The sequence below is a fragment of the Schistocerca nitens genome, chromosome 9 (genome assembly GCF_023898315.1).
Source record: "Schistocerca nitens isolate TAMUIC-IGC-003100 chromosome 9, iqSchNite1.1, whole genome shotgun sequence".
Lineage (NCBI taxonomy): Eukaryota > Metazoa > Arthropoda > Insecta > Orthoptera > Acrididae > Schistocerca > Schistocerca nitens.
Genome location: NC_064622.1, coordinates 217,385,231 through 217,402,398, shown reverse-complemented (window position 1 = coordinate 217,402,398; position 17,168 = coordinate 217,385,231). Strand labels below are relative to the sequence as shown.

Here is a 17,168-nt window from a genome sequence, read left to right as displayed (position 1 = left end):
TTCCCGGCCAGTTACCTTGGCCGTTGCGCTATCGGCAAAAAGCGTTTACCATGTGGGTACAGAAGCGGCAGTTGTAAAAGTTTCTTTCCTCAATTTCTGGAAAAGCTTGCATTTGCGGACCCCATACCTGATGATGAAAAATGCTCTATTAACAATTATCTATCGATCCCTCCAATTTTGAGTCGATTGCTCTTCATAACCTTCAGGGATGATTTTCTCAGAATTGCAGGGGTGTTGTCCCAAAATATCTTAGAGTCCTTTGTTTTAGGTTGTACACAAGTGACCTGCCAAATTTGAGCCAAATCGGTTGGCTGTGTCTGAGGCCTTCCCCTTGTTAGCACAGTGCCCTCCAGGATGCTATTCTCTTGGATTTGTGGAGAGCTGGACAAAGTACCAACTTTGAACAACTGCTGGCATAAAAACTGATGGATAAAAATTGGTAGGGAGTCCAAAAGCCCCAGCCATAGAATGCGAGTAAAATGTGATAGCATCAGGCGGTATGATATGCCTTGTGTGGATCAAAAAAGACTGAAATGAGGTGTTGGCATTCAGAAAAAGCCTGTCAGATTGCTGTTTCCAACCTAACCACTTGGTTGGTTGTGGATCGTACTTCCCAGAAACCACACTGACAAGGCGACAAAGGCCTTGAGATTCATGAAGCTAGCATAATCAGAGGGCAACCATCTTTTTCATGCACTCTGCAAAGCACATCGATGAGGATATCTGTTGATAGATGTTGGGTTTTTGCCTGGCTTAAGTTTTGGAAAATGATTCTCTTGCCACAGCAAAGGATGACACCGTCAAGCCAAATATGATTGAAGATCCTGAAGAGATAGAGCCTTTGAATAATATTCGGGTGTCAGATCATCTGATTATGAATTGAATTGGCCTGGGGCCATATTGTGAGAGAAGGAATGAGCTTGAAGCAGTGCAATATATGATTCTGCTTGGCAGGGGATTAAACACGGGAGGATATCTCCAACTTGTCATTTCTGCAGCAGAAAGGTATCCAGATAAGAGGACACTGATACTGTCATCAAATGGGTCTCAAGATGTTCAGCAAGAACTGACATCAGTAAAAAGACCAACCTGAAGGACAAGACCTGGAACAGTTGTCGATCATTGGTAGTCCAGAAGACTAGAGCTAGGCATCAGCATCTGGGATAAAGAGGTATACATTCCCAAGGAAGAGGCATGGTGCTCCCAGAATTCCTTCTAACAGCATTTAATTAGAGAGTGAGCCTTGGCATGAAATTGCTTAAAGTGATAGGGTGGATCTGTGAAGTATGTTGCATGAAACACTGCAGCGCACTTCAGTGATCCTGAACAGTTATGGCTAAATCCTGTGGCACCAGCCGCCGATGGAGGGGACGTGTCAAAATGGAGACAGCACTTACAGCAGCATGGGTGATTGTGTCGGAGACATCTCATCCAATCTCATAGATGCAATCTGACAGGGATATGGTAACAGCAGATACATATAATTGCCAGTTGGCTGTTTGATGCACCCAGTGTGGTATTTGGTCCAACTGGCAATGGCAGGAAAGTGACAGGATCTCCAGAATTTGGTCACTGCAACAAAGACCATCATGAAGTGACCAATGGGGTGAAGCCATGTGATTGGGGGAAAGAGACTGTTAGTTCGACAGCACTAAAGTGGATAAGAATACTATTAAGTAAATAAAGAGAGATCATGGTTAGCAAAAAGCTGGTCAAGTACAAGGGATACAGAAAAAGTTCGAAGAAGCTCCTTTTACAATACTGAGAAATTGGGGAGGGAGTGCCACAGATACGATATGTGGCATTTTTATTGCAGCTGGATCTTTTCACGAAATTTCAATGATCAACTTTTTCGTCCGAATGTGAAGGAAATTTGTTAGCACCAATCTACAAAGGGAGAAATGCCAATCATAATAAAATAAGAGGAATCAGAGATTGAGTGAAAAGATTTAAGTGTTTGTTTTGCCTACGCACTGTTCAGAACTGGAAACAGCTTTTGAAAGAGGTTCAATGAACCCTCTGCCATCTACTTAAATGTGAATAGCAGAGTAATTCTGTAGGTGTACCAGACGGGAGGGGTGTGCACTGAAGAACCCAAGTAGAAGTAAAGTGTGTGTGTGTGGGGGGGGGGGGGGGGGGGAGGGGGGGTTGGGGGGGGCGATTAAGGTCATTAACTCAGTTTAAGTAAGTGGTCTACCTGGAGGTTTGGTAAGGTCTTAAGGGACCAAATTGCTGAGGTTATCGGTCACCTGGAGGTTTCTAAAAGTTGCAAGTAGTTATTGTTGAGATCGTTTGCAGCTGCACCACAATTGCTTCCAATGTGGTATGAATGGGTATCTGTTCAATCTTAACGTATGTATGAACCAAAGCACAGACCCCTTCAGATGTTCTCTTAGAGCCAGCACATTCAGACAGAATGGGCAATAACCACAGAGCATTAAGGAATGGTTGTCAGTGAAGTATGTTTCTTGTAGAGCAATGCCAATTGCAGAGGGGCAGGAAAAAATAGCAAGATGGCACCCATTGGAAAGTGCAGTGACAACACTTGAAAATAGGCAAAAGTTAATAGTGTAAAAAGTGTCAGAAAGAGGTTGTAAAAGGAATTCTGTGTGTGAAGTGCAACTTGTGGCTGCATAGACTGTGTGAAAAAAATACGCTTAAAATTTATTAGCGATGATATTCACTAGTCGTGCCTTGACTGTTTGCAGGATGAAAACACAAGACTAAAGTGCACGTCATTTATGACGGCAGCCGAGTTTACGTTCGTTCTGTGCATCTGACGTCACAAAACATAGTCAGCCAATGAACAGAGAACGACGTTGCCAGAGCTCGACTGCAGTACAGAGCTCGGACGAATGTCTTCAGTTTTAGAAACATTCAGTAACAAATAAAGTAACTGAACGAAAGCAATGTCTTGATAGCAGAATTTCTTTTATAGAAAGTTTGGAAAAAGCATTCTTTATACCAATTGCTTCATATTCTATTAATTAATCAAACCAAACAAGCAATAAGCCTCCTAATTCAGGCGATAGCAAGGAAAGGTGTTTCTATCATTCTCACTAACAGCTTTTTTGCAATAAAGAACAGCGGTAATTGTTTATTTCCTATTGTACTTAGACGAAACGTGACTAATTCATAGTCATACCAACAGTGTTTGTCTGTATTTTGTGTCCTCGTTTAAAGACCTCCAGGAGTAATATTCAATGCCAAGCTGCACTAGCTTAATGGTTACAGTGTTTGACTGCTATGCGAAAGGTTCCGAGCTCAAACCTCATTTAGTGCTCAATTTTTCTTTATTTAAAAACAATATCGAAGTGTCTTACTTCATGAATTTTATTCGTTTGAATGTAATTTTTTGAAATTTCTAGTGGCAACTGAAGTCAACCATACGGAAAGTATACGCTATGGACTTTTACCTCTGCAAACTCTTCAAAATTTCATGCAGTGGTTTACTACATTTAATGCTCCACAATAACTGCGTTGAACATCGAAACAAAATTAAGTCATTTATGGAGGGAAGGTATCAGTCAAGGAGATGTGTAAAAATCAAATATTTGGGCCACATAGTTTTTGTGAAATCGAATGATAAGTGTGTCAAAGCAGTTGGAACACCATGTGTCTGCACAGGCGAGCAGTGCAGTGATGACCAAATCACTCACAGCGCGGAATGCGGGGAGCACGTCTCTGTAGGAGCGAAAGGGTTAATGCGGCCGTGGTGGCTTTACTTCATAAACTGCGTGCTCCCCCCTAAATGTAAGTTTGCTTGGCGTGTGCAACTGGCAACGCAGCAATCTCCCGCATCTGGGCGGGCATGCGCGAACCGCCAAGATAAAAGAATTGAACTATAGCTTCCGCAGGGTGTTTGCAGGAAGAAATTATTAAGGTGCTTCTTAGTGATAATGACACTTTAAAAGCAGAACTATCAGTGCAGAATCTTGAAGACTTTGACCTGAAATACAGGATTTTTTTTTTTTTAACAGTTGAGGAAATAGACGAAAATAACATCAAAAACGGGTGGAATGATGCAGTTATTAGCTCAAACAATGAGGCTACTGCACTTAAGGAAATAACTCGTGTGGAAGTCCCAAGACCTGAAAATAAATACAAGTGGACAAGTGTAATGTACAGTAAAAAGAATTCGTAACATCTCAGTAATGAAAAGCAGGATGAAAAAAATGAATTCCTCGTTATAGGTGATTCTCTGGTGAAAACTGTGGTACTGCCAAATTCCACAATAGACATTCATCAGGAATCAAGACCTACCTGTTAAAGAAACACTTTAGCAACAGACATAGCTCACAGGATGGTTCAGCAGAGGCCTCTCGGAAGAATTACAAAGGAGTCGTCATCCATGTAGGTACAAATTCTTTTAGATGTTCAAATGTGTGTAAATTCCTAAGGGACCAAACTGCTTAGGTCATCGGTCCCTAGACTTCCACACTACTTAAACTAACTTAAATTAACTTATGCTAAGAACAACATGCACACCCATGCCCGAGGGAGGAGTCTTATCTCCAGCGAATTCTTTTAGAAGCAACACTGAAGAGGAAATTATAAGTGAAACAAGAAATTTAATTCGATCTGCCAGTAACCTCTAGAAAACATCTAGAATCATGGATGGTAGTATTACCTAGAGGACATCAGTAAGTGATCGATATATAAAGAGAATAAACTGTGATATGAACAAAAACTGTAATGAACTAGGAGCTGTGTTCATAATTCTGAATAAGTTCTTATGCAATAAGTGTTTGGGCAAAGATGGTCTCTGTTTGAACAGGTCAGGATCCAAAATTCATAGTACAATGTACACCAATACATGTAAAATTCTGAAAAATAGGGGAAACTTATAAGAAGTAATGGGGATAGAAAAAGAGTGTTTGGTAATGAAAATGGCAAGACCAAAATTGTGTGCAAGAAAGAGTATGCTTGAGAAGATGAATAGGAAAGGATGTCCCTACATAAGGACTTTAATATAAATGCTCCAAGTGCTGACTTTTCAAACAAAAGTCATAAAAGGGACAAATTACAAATTAATCAATTTGAATGTAGAAATATCAGAGTCATTTGACTGAATGAACACTGACTTACACCTGACAATACTAAAATTCTTAATAAAATCCAGAATTCAGTTTAGCCAATAGTTTTTGTAGATGAGAGAAATCAAATGGTGGCTTCGAATACTTACTCATTCTGTTATAAAATATGAAATAAGGAATGACTTTAATCATTTGAATAAAGAGTGTATATTTGAAAGCTGCTGTATCAAGTTGAGGGACCAAATGTTGTTGTTGTTGTTTCTATTTACAGAGAAAGCTACAACTGAAGCTTTCCTGCTGAAATTTCATTGCCTGCTTGAAAAGCTCAATTACAAAAAAAAAGGAAAACGATAGCAACAGCTGCTGACTTCAATATGGATATCAAAGTGGAAAGCAATGACGTGTCCAAAATTCATTGGCTTAATTAAAAAAAAAAAACTTTAGCTTCAAAATCAACTTCATGCAACCCACTAGAGTAAATGCACACCTGTATTAATAATATTCAACAAATTATGTATTTGAAGGTGTTCATAAATTTTGCATAGATTTAGGAATCTCTGACCACTCTGCATTATTCATTAAACTACCAAAATTAACAAAGAAATTTCATGTAACAAAATATACACGAAAAGGAACTTCAACGAAAAAAAAAAGTCAGTTATATTTAGAAATAAGTTAAGAGAGCTGACTTGGCTTATAACAGCTGTATTTCAAGTAATAGTCACTTTAACAATTTTTAAGTGGCTTTCTTGAAATATTTAATGAAACTTTCCCACTTAGAACCACATGTAACAAAATGACTAATAAACTTCAATGGATAACTCAGTGTGTACAAATTTCTAGTGCCAGGAAGAGAAACTCCACAGTGAACTAAAAAATAATAAAAACAGATGTTTTACTATCTTCATCATTACAAAACTATATTTAAAAAATTTGTGAAGGCAGCCAAACAAATGGCAAATAAGTTCATTGTACAACAAAAATATGAAACAAAAGAAGTGACGTCCATCGTCAAATCAGAGTTAGGTGTTAGAGTTAGTAGTAGTGAAATATCTACAATTAAAGTAGAGGACAGCTATATTGTAAACCCAACTCAAATATCAGAGAGTTTAACTGAATTCTTCATTAACGTAGCAAAGTCAGATGTTGATGTAGCAGAGTTTCAGAGTAAAGTAAATCCCTTTGGATCCATCAAGAAGCTGAGTATCTTACAGATTTTAAAAAAGTCACAATAAAGGATGTGGAAAATATTCTACTATCATTAAAAAATAAAATTCTGCTGGGTAGGATTGGATACCCACTGTTGTTGCTGTGATCTTCAGTCCACAGACTGGTTTGATGCAGCTCACCATGCTATTCTACCCTGTGCAAGCTTCTTCATCTCCAAGTAACTATTGCAACCTACATCCTTCTGATTCTGTTTAGTGTATTCATTTCTTTGTCTACCTCTATGATTTTTACCCTCCACAATTCCCTCCAATACTAAATTGGTGATCCCTTGGTGCCTCAGAATGTGTCCTACTAACCAGTCCCTTCTTTTAGTCAGATTGTGCTACAATTTCCTCTTCTCTCCAATTCTATTCAGTAGCTTCTCCTTAGTTACGTGATCTGCCCATCAAATCTTCAGCATTCTCCTGTAGCACCACATTTCTAAAGCTTCTATTCTCTTCTTATCTAAACTATTTATCGTCCATATTTCACTTCAATACATGGCTACACTCAATACAAATACTTTCAGAAACGACTTCCTGACAGTTAAATCTATACTTGATGTTAACAAATTTCTCTTCTTTAGAAACGCTTTCCTTGCTATTGCCAGTCTGTGTTTTATATCCTCTCTACTTTGACCAAAATCAGTTATTTTGTTCCCCAAGTAACAAAACTCATCTACTACCTGAAGTGTCTCATTTCCTAATCTAATTCCCTCAACATCACCTTACTTCATTTGAATACACTCCACTATCCTTATTTTGTTTTTATTGATGTTCATCCTGTATCCTCCTTTCAAAGACACTGTCCATTCCGTTCAACTGCCCTCCCAGGTCCTTTGTTGTCTCTGACAGAATTACAATAACCTCAGTTATTTCTTCTCCATGGATTTTAATTCCTATTCCAAATTTTTCTTTTATTTCCTTTACTGCTTGCTCAATATAAAGATTGAATAACATCAAGGATAGGCTACAACCCTGTCTCACCTCCTTCCCAATCAGTGGTTCCCTTTCATGACCCTCAACTCTTATTACTGCCATCTGGTTTCTGTAAAAATTGTAAATAGCCTTTCGCTTCCTGTATTTTACCCCTACCACCTCCAGAATTTCAAAGAGAGTATTCCAGTCATTTTCAAAAGCTTACTCCAAGTCTACAAATGCTAGAAACGTAGGTTTGCCTTTCCTTAATTTATCTTCCAAGAGGATTCGTAGGGTCTGTATTGTCTCATGTGTTCCAAGACTTCTACAGAATACAAACTGATCTTCCCCAAGTTCAGGTTCTACCAGTTTTTCCACTTGTCTGTAAGGAATTCGTGCTAGTATTGTGCAGCCATGACTTAATAAACTGGTAGTTCAGTAATTTTCACACCTGTCGACAACTGCATTCTTTGTGATTGGAATTATTATATTCTTCTTGAAGTCTGAGGGCATTTTGCCTAGCTCATACATCTTGCTCACCAGATGGTATAGTTTTGTCATGGCTGGCTCTCCCGAGGCTACCAGTAGCTCTAATGGAATGTTGCCTATTCCTGGGGCCTTTTTTTGACTTAGGTCTTTCTGTTATCTGTCAAATTCTTCACACAGTATCATATCTCCCACCTCATCTTCATCTATGTCCTCTTCTGTTTCCATAATATTGTCCTCAAGTACATTGCCCTTGTACTGACCCTCTATATACTTCTTCCATTTTTCTACTTTCCCATCTTTGCTTATGGCTGGTTTTCCATCTGAGCTCTTGATACTCATACAGGTGGTTCTCTTTTCTCCAAAGTTCTCTTTAATTTTCCTGTATGCAGTATCTATTTTATGCCTAGTGATATACCGGGTAATTAAAAAGACAGTATAAATTTGAAAACTTAATAAACCACGGAATAATGTAGATAGAGAGGTAAAAAATTGACAAACATGCTTGGAATGACATGTGGTTTTATTAGAACAAAAAAAACACACAAAGTTCACAAAATGTCCGACAGATGGCGCTGGACAGCAAAACATCAGTGACTGCGCATGACAATCGTGTATAAAAGGAGCTGTAATGAGAGGGATAATCAGATGCGCCAGCAGTCGCAGCATGTTGACGTTACCTGAAAAGGCGCTTTTAGTGAAGCTGTGTTATCAGAATGGGGTATGTGCTAGTTCAGCATTACGAACCTATCGCCATAGGAAGGGGGTTCGAACGGGTAAAGATCCGTTGACAAATGCAGCTGTGGCGAGAATGAAAAACTGGTGAATAGTGAGGATGGTGTTCCATGCAGCTCTCACACAAAGTTGGTTGTTCCCTAGGACTAGATTCATGGATTAAATGGCCACAGTTGTCACATTTTGGGTCCAACATGCAATGGTATGACAGATGACCAAAGTATAAGCATCGGAAGTACCCCATAAGCTTTCGTATCACACCTGTGCACTTTGAGTACCTTTTTCTAGGAGGACATTCCCTTCAAAGGCTAAGATCAAGTTGCCTATATCTGCATAATTATCCTTGGGATTCTTTTTTGGATGCATCTAAGAAAATGTATATCTCAGCACTCAAGATTATCCTACAGCTCCTCATCTGTTTGCAACATAGGTCTCTGTGGAAGATGATTCCTTGGACCATGTTCAAAGCAGAGTGTGGATCAATGGCCACTGGTATGTCATCCAGATGTTCACATGCCCCAAGAGGTTATAAGGCAGATGAGGTTTTAAACAATAGTGATCCATTGCACCTTTTCTCAATGACAACTCCTCCAAATTTGTCTTCAACATGTTCCACAAAAATTGTAGCTTTTTTGCAATAAAATAATCTCCATCAGTTCAAGTACATACTAAGAATTGGATAAACTGTTTCACTCCCAAATGTTTGGCTTGTTCCTCTTCCCACAGGGTAGCCAGAGAAAGCAGTAGTATTGAAACTGTCTGCCTTGCAATTTCTGTACGAAATGGCCAAATCAGAGTCTCCACTAGGATGCCACCTGCTCTGAACAGGTGGCACCTAGCTGCAGCAAAGGCCATCTGGCATGAAGGCTGTTGCTGGGAGTCCTGATGCCCCAACAACTGAAAAGGTACACATTGCAACTCCATGTCAGACTATCTATCGTATTGGCTTTGAAGGAATGTAAGAGCCTACACAGGTATTGTGTACAGATGAGCTTCAACATTTGTTTGCTTGCACTAGGCATTATTTAAGGTGATGGTCTCCAGTCAGTCCCACTGCAAAAAAAAAAGGTCACACCCAGAAGGGGACCAAAAATTACTTCAGCCAAAAAGTGATGTATGAATATTCCAAGAACAGAAAGCAGAACCTACGGAGTGCCTGGATCAACATCAAAGGCTGCCACCATGAGAAAGAGTAAGAGAAGGAAGGATAGTCAGAGATGAGGGACTGCAGCACAGAAAAGCAAGTACATGCTGCGATATCTTGGGCGCCGGTGCACGCCACATGTGTGTTTTGAGTAGTGATTCTCCCCAAGTGGCTAGCTTTACAGATCACTACACACACTGGGTAATTTTCATCACCTGTAAGCCATGGCACAGGCCACATAGTACCTATTTTACTAGCCACCTTTCCCTCATTCACGGGTGTTGTGAAGGAAGTAGAAATAACTTTATGTTTCCTTATACACTATACTCTCCCTAATTTTATCATTAAATCTATAGTATCCAGGTTTATGAAATTTTATGAGCAGCCCATCTCACTCAGTATGATATCTTTCTTCCAGGATACTACACTGGAGTTCAGTGTGCACTTTTGTTTTGCTAACATGGCAACAAATTAGATCCTTCACAAAAGACATCACTATTCTGAGACCTTTTACAGTTAAACCATTGATTAAAGAGATGCAACAGTTTTTAGAAGAAAAGTCGGCCCATAATTTATTGCTGATACCACAGAGAAACAATATTGGTGAATTTCATCCTTTTCTTACTATGCTGGACCATCTTGTGTATATGTCATCATAACTTCAAATGGCATTCAGAGCATAACAACTGCCTGAGAAAGAAACTGAGAAAGTAGTTTAAGTTTTGAATGAAGGCCATAGAAAAAAAGAACATATGCACATACACAAATGCAGGCACGCCTGTGCCTATGCAAGCACCCACACATGCACATGCATGCAATCACTTACTTGCTCAATTGCAGTGTTACAACATGTGTAATTAATGGTATGTTGTTTACCTGATGGCTGAGGCAGTGGAGGGGGGGGGGGGGGGGGGGAGATGATAAATAACTGAAGAATGAGGCCATCAGTCACTTGTTCCAAAGATAGTCTTATCTGGAGTTAGTAACGTCAGCCAGAAGTTTATTCAGATAGTGATATTTAAGCAGGGGTGATAAAATCAAAGCATTATTGATGCCAGAGATGAGAAATAATAGAGAGGGAAAAGTATTTTGATTGGGCCATTAAGCTGAATAAAAGGCCACTGCCAAACTGCGGCTGAGAAAGAGCTGACCAACCAGTGGCAGTAATCACTGCTGAGTACAAAATACACTATTTCAATGGCTGCTTCACAATCAATGTCATCTGGATCCTTCTCTCAGCACCAGCTTCTCTGAACTATATACATAGGAGTCATCTCTGTTACACATCCTTCATTCTCATGATCTGCTTGGCCTCTATCTCCAATGACCTCTTGCACCAACACTCACATCCACCATTTCCCAAGACCCACTTATCCTGTGACCACACCCTCTTCCCCCAGTCTCCCTCCTCCCACATTCTACTCCATGTCACTGTGCACTACACAAACTCACCAGTAGTGGTGCCAGTACTTCACATTCCTATATCGCACATGTGCGGCCTTCCCCTTCCGCATTCCCATCACTTACCACCTACTGTCTCCCTCTAACCCATCAGCAAACCTTTCCCCTCATTTTTTCTCTTGCTCACACTCACCTCAGTATACAGGCAGAACTCCTACCCAGTATTGTGCAGTCCACAGATACACTGTAGCTCTGTGTGTGTGTGTGTGTGTGTGTGTGTGTGTGTGCGCGCGCGCGGATATAAGGTCTCATTTGTCTGGTAGACAGTTGAAAAGGCAGAAAGAAACATTTGACCAAAAAATTTGTGTTTATGATTACTTCCATTTATTCACTTCCAAGTGGTAAGCACAATTTATTTTCAAATTCTTATTTGGAAAAAATATCCTTTTATTGCCAACAGTATTCATCAAAAATTTCATTTTGGGTCATAAATTGTCTATCAGAAGACTTTGCCTTATACTAACACACATGAACTGATAGTTATCCTGGATATTCCTTTTAATAAACAAGTTCTGTCAACAGAGTATACATGAGTATTAAGCATCTTAAACACAGTAATCACATTTACATGTCACTGCTTTCCTGTAAAAATTTCACGACACATCAGACAAGCATTTGCTTGGAAGTTTCCTCCCCCCCCCCCCCCCCTTTATACGGAAAGTGAACACAATTTATGACATCTTTCAGTTTTACCTTTTGCAGCTATTTTCAAGATAAAATTCTAAGTCATGTTATATATGTGATAACTTAAGAATTTAATGTTGCAGTTCACCATCTTGTGCACTATTTCGAATTGTTAGCCAACATATCATTAACTCAGTATTTTGTAGATTAGCAGATAGAATTCTATTACAATGTATGTTACAAATCATACAAACATGTACGAACCGATTTGGATCCACAGCCTCTGCTTGCATCACAAGTTGTGAGACAACTGCAGCTGGTTCAAAGACCTTCCCAACTTTGTGAATAAGTGCTGTAGTAGAGCTTGTTTTGAAGAGACCAAGAGCACGTCGTTTTAAACCTTGCGAAAGACAAGCTTCTACTGCTCCTGAAAATAAATATTGCAATTAAAGATACATTATCAGAAAAAGATATTTATCAACAGCTATTTTAATAAATATTGTCAAATGCATGTGACCTTGATGAAAATAATTCTACCATTACATAATAATCAAACTTTACAGCAGCATGTACAATAAATTATAATAAAGACAAACATGTTAATCAGGTGTACAATTTTGTAGTTACTGGATACGCATAACATTAAGTGTCTGCGAATGTCACATTCACTGCACAAAGCAATGAGCTGTTTAGATTATGCCTGCTACAACGTCTGAGGAATTACACACAATTTTTAAAAAGTTTACCCAATGAATATTCTGATATTCTGGCTACAATCAACAAAGTGTGTGTTATTTTTATCACAGAACTGCTAATGTATTTACAATTCATCATTCATGAGTGGTGTATTCAAAAAAATCTGAAAACTGCAAATGGAGACTGAAAACTGCAAATGGAGACACACCCTCTGCTTCCTCACCCCACAGTACCACAAGAAAACTAGCAAGGTGGACAAGCTGATAAGATCTCAGGAAAGAGTACAATGACCACAAGACAGTAAACCAACACAGATGTTAAAAAGCAAGAAATAATAACATGGGAAGAGCAGGAGCCAGGCTGGATCACCGAGCAAGGGCAGCTATCAGTCCCGTGGGTCTCAGCAGACAATGGGGCACCCGTCCAATCTCTCAAGTGGCCAATGATGCTAATGTTCCCTACCTCATAGAGATGAGTCGAAACCACCTTCATAGGTAAAATTAAAATCAGATACATTGTCATCCACTAGCACTGGAGGTAGCATGTCAGCAAGTTTAAGGTTTTGCCTTAAGATAACCAAATTGGGACAGTCCAGTAAGTTGTGGGCCATCATCAGATGGGTACCACGCCAACGGTAGGGTGGATCCTCACATTGTACAACATTGCCATTTGTTAGCCAAGTGTGGCCAATGCAAAATCTACACAACGGTAGAGTACTGCTGACAAGCTTGACAGGAAGACTGCCACATGATCATAGGCTCCTTTATTGCTCACAGTTCACTCGGTGAAACCAGGGCACACCAGTCTGTGTTACAAGCCTAGAACAAGTGACACCATAGAGTCTAACGAAGGTTTGCTTCTGTTACCCCATCCACAAAGTTAGTATCTGGTAAACAATCGACAGCTGAGCTTGATGGAGGTTAGAAAGGAGATCCTGGATACTCAAAAGCAATGGTATTGAGGGTGGCATTGGTTGATAGCCTGAAGATTACTCACGGAGTCACTGCCAGTTATTAACATCTTGCAAATGCGAGAACAAATGCAATCGAGAGCTCAAGCAATGACCATCCACTTTGCAGTGAATACACTGCACTTGTGTGGTGGGGAGCATAGTTCACTGCACCTTGCATGCCATAGAACCATTAGTATATACTACTTCCAGAGCTGGAAATGGATCAAGGACAGCTAGGAGCAGGTGGCAAAAAAACTATGGGGTCAAAATAGTGTTTCAGGCCAAAGGATAGGTCAAGATAGATCAGTGGGTGGAGTACACTCCATGGGCGCATGCGCGATAGCTCCCTGAGAGGTGACAGTGGAAGAAGTTCGAGTTCAGAGCAGAGACACCATATGCAAACTGTGATCAATTCCACCACACTGAGCAATTGGTCATCAAGGTAGAGGTCTGGTTGTGAATGGGCAGTACGAGGGTGACGGAAGAGCATGAAATTCCTTAGTAGTGGAAAGTCAGAAGCCAAGGTGAGAGCCCACAACTGTGTCATTTATATGATATGCTGCAGCCAGTGTTCAGCAATACCCACAGTGGAGGAGCAATAATAAATGCAAAAATCATCAGCATACAGGAAGTAAAACACTGCAGACCCTGCAGCTAGACCATTGATAACCAATACAACAAGGGGCACACTGAATACAGTTTGGTGTGTGTGTGTGTGTGTGTACCCAGAGAGTATGGTACGATAAGCAGTTTCAGAGAAAAATCTGAAGCGGACCCCAGAGACCTTATTCACGGAGTGTAATAAGGATGTGATGACACTATATGATGATGTAAGCCTTTTGCAAGTCAAAGAAGATAGCGATAAGGTCTTGATGCTGGGCAAAAGCCAACTGGATAGCAGACTCCAGGCTGACCAAATTGTCAGCAGTACAACAGTCCCGGTGAAAACTGCACTGGGACAGAGCCAAATGACCCCAAAACTCAAGGTAGCAACACAGCCACCAGCTCATCATACATTCAAGTAACTTGCAGTGAAAATTAGTGAGACTAATTGGGTAATAGCTGTCATCTCATTGAGTGGTTCCCCAATTTCAGTATCAGGACAATCTTGCTTTCTTGCCACTGAGATGGGAACACATGTTTGCTGCAGATACAGTTAAAAATAGCACGGACATGATGTTGGCAATCAACTAATAGATGTTTGAGCATTTGGCTGTGGAAGTGATCTGGCTCTGGAGCTGTGTCAAGGCAAAAGGCTCGGGCACTGAGGAATTCCCACTCACTGAATGAAGCATTATATAGCTCCAGGTGATGTGTAGTGAATGAATTTGCTCCACTGCCTTTTTAATGATACGAAAGGCAAGCTGGTAATTCTCAGACACGGTGGCTTAAACGTAACGCAAAGCTAAATGTTCGGCAACAGCATTAGGATCAGTATAGACCACACCATTCAGGGGGACACTAGGTATACCTGTAGGGAGCTGGTGTCCAGAGGTGTCAAACCTTTGCTCAAAGCTGCAAAGGCAGGGTACACAGTCCGATGATAGTAACACACTGTTTCCAGCATTCTTGCTTCTGTCATTTTATTATGTAGCGGACTTGGGCACAGAGCCATTTAAAGGCTATTAGGTGCTCTGTCAATAGATGTCACTTATGGTTTTCGAGAACCACAAATCGCTACAGTGATTTCTAAGGTCCACCAAAGTATGGTCTTCCACCGAGGGGGATCCCAAGGAATTAGGATCAACAAGTCTGCTGCCGATACAATGGCTGCTGTTGTGTTCTTGACATTTATTTAATACCTTCATGTGGAGGGGTGCTAAGGATAATGGCAGAGGCAAAGGCAAAGGCACTCCAGCCAGCAATGTTAAGTGCCCATTTGAGTGGACATCCAAGTGAGAGATGCAGAGGGAGGGACAGGATGATCCAAAAGTGGTTAGTGTCACCCAAGTCATCATGGATTCTTCAATGGATGGAGGGGAGGAGACCATGGCTGCAAATGAAAGATCAATTTTTTTTTAGGGCACAAAAACAGTAAAGGAATTTGAAAGCAAGTTTACACCAAGCCTAATCAACAGAAGAAAAGAGAGCTAAAAACAAAGACTTCATCTTGGAGAAAGATCCAGAAAATATGCTGCACAGACAGTGGGTGTCCCTACCACAGATTAAATGGCCTTTGTCATGTTGCTACAACAGATAAGAGGTAAAATGAGATCAACAGTCTGTGTGTTGTTCACTAAAACAGCCGATATGCTGGTATGACAGTGGCAGGTCGGCAGCTTCTGCAGAGAGACTCTCAACTGGGCTAGAGTAAAAGGCACCAGTGGCCAAACATAATATGGCATAAGATGGATGGATGTGCAGTTGAATAAATGAAACACTCTTAGTCTAGTTTCAAATGGACAAGGGATTGGTGAGAAGGATGGCCTGATCCACTCCCCAGGAAGTATCGCTTAGGACATATAGGACATCCAGGAACCAAGTACAGCATGCAGCTAGGTGAGACACATGGGAGGACCACAAAGTTTCCTGTCAAGCATGAGCCCCAACAATTTCTTAGTTTCAGCGAATGGAAGGGCAACAGGCCCAAGATGTAAAGATGATGGACGAAACTTGTTGCGCTGCCATAAATTCATACAAACAGTTTTATCAGTGGAAAAGTGAAAACCACTATCGATGCTCTAGAAGTAAAGACAATCGAGACATTGTTGAAAACACTGCTCAGGGAGACAAGTCCATGGTGTACCACAATAGCTCCCAAAGTTGTCGACGAAAAGGGAGCCAGAGATAACTTGCAGGAACAGTCCACAACAGGGTAAATGGCTATAGCAAAGAGGATGACACTCAGGGCGGAGCCTTGAGGCACCCCATTCTGCTGGATAGACGTGTCCACAAGGTTGAACGCACAAGTACTTTGAACACTTTTTTTTTAATTCCTAAAGGAAATGGGGCAGGCAGCCTTGGAAGCTGCAAGTGTATAGGGGACAGAGGATACCAGTCCTTCAGCAGGCAACATAGGCTTTTTCCAAATCAAAAAACACGACCACAGTCTGGTATATCCACAGTAAACAATTCTTAACATGGGCTGTCAAAGTGATGAGATAGTCAACAGCAGAACGGCGTGCATGAAATCCACATTGTGCAGTGGTTAGTAGATAACTCGACTGTAACCACCTAATCAACTGGCCATGAATCATACGTTCCGCCACCTGGCAAACATAGATGGTAAGAGAAATGGGGCGGTAGTTAGAAGGAAGATTTTTGTCCTTACTGGGCTTATGGATGGATATGACAATGGCTTCATGCTAGCATCTGGGAAACGTGCTATCTATCCACTTGCATTTATACGTACGGTGGAGAAAGTGCTTGCCCGCAAGAGACAGGTGCTGCAACATCTGAATGTGCACAAGATCAGGTTGAGGTGAGAGCATGGTCAAGCTATCTCAAGATAACGGTGGCATTGTAAAATTCATGAGGATATCACCCGAGCCTCCTCCACTCATTTCGGGGAGAAAGATGGGAGTGGAGCCCAAAATCTCCACAAAATAGTGGCCCAAGGTGTTAGAGATAGCAAATGGGTTCACAATGGCATCATCTGCTACAGTCAGGCCAGAAAACTGAGAATGAAAATTTGTCCCAGAGTCACGATGGAGGTTGCCCCCAAACGATAGAAGAGGGAGTGAAACTGTTAAAACAATTTGTAAAGAAAATACAGAGAGCTGTTTTGTTGTCCTGAAGAATGCCATGAGACTGTGCGGACACCTTCCTATAATGAATACAGTTAGCCACTGTAGGATGACAGTTAAAAATGCAGATAGCACATTTGCACAAGTGAATCATGTTGTGACACAGCTCAGTCTACGAGGGGACTTAGACACAGTGTGGTAAAGAAGTAGTGCGAGGTATGG

The 17,168-nt window shown here is 40.8% G+C and overlaps 1 protein-coding gene across 1 annotated transcript in view; it reads right to left on the bottom strand.

Annotated features, from left to right (window-relative positions):
- Positions 1-17,168, bottom strand: part of LOC126203851 (small G protein signaling modulator 1-like) — a 353,457-nt gene that overhangs the window by 326,496 nt on the left and 9,793 nt on the right. Inside the window, exon 4 of the mRNA XM_049938226.1 lies at positions 11,877-12,039. Coding sequence (XP_049794183.1) covers positions 11,877-12,039 — 163 coding nt within the window. The remainder of the gene's footprint in view (positions 1-11,876; positions 12,040-17,168) is intronic.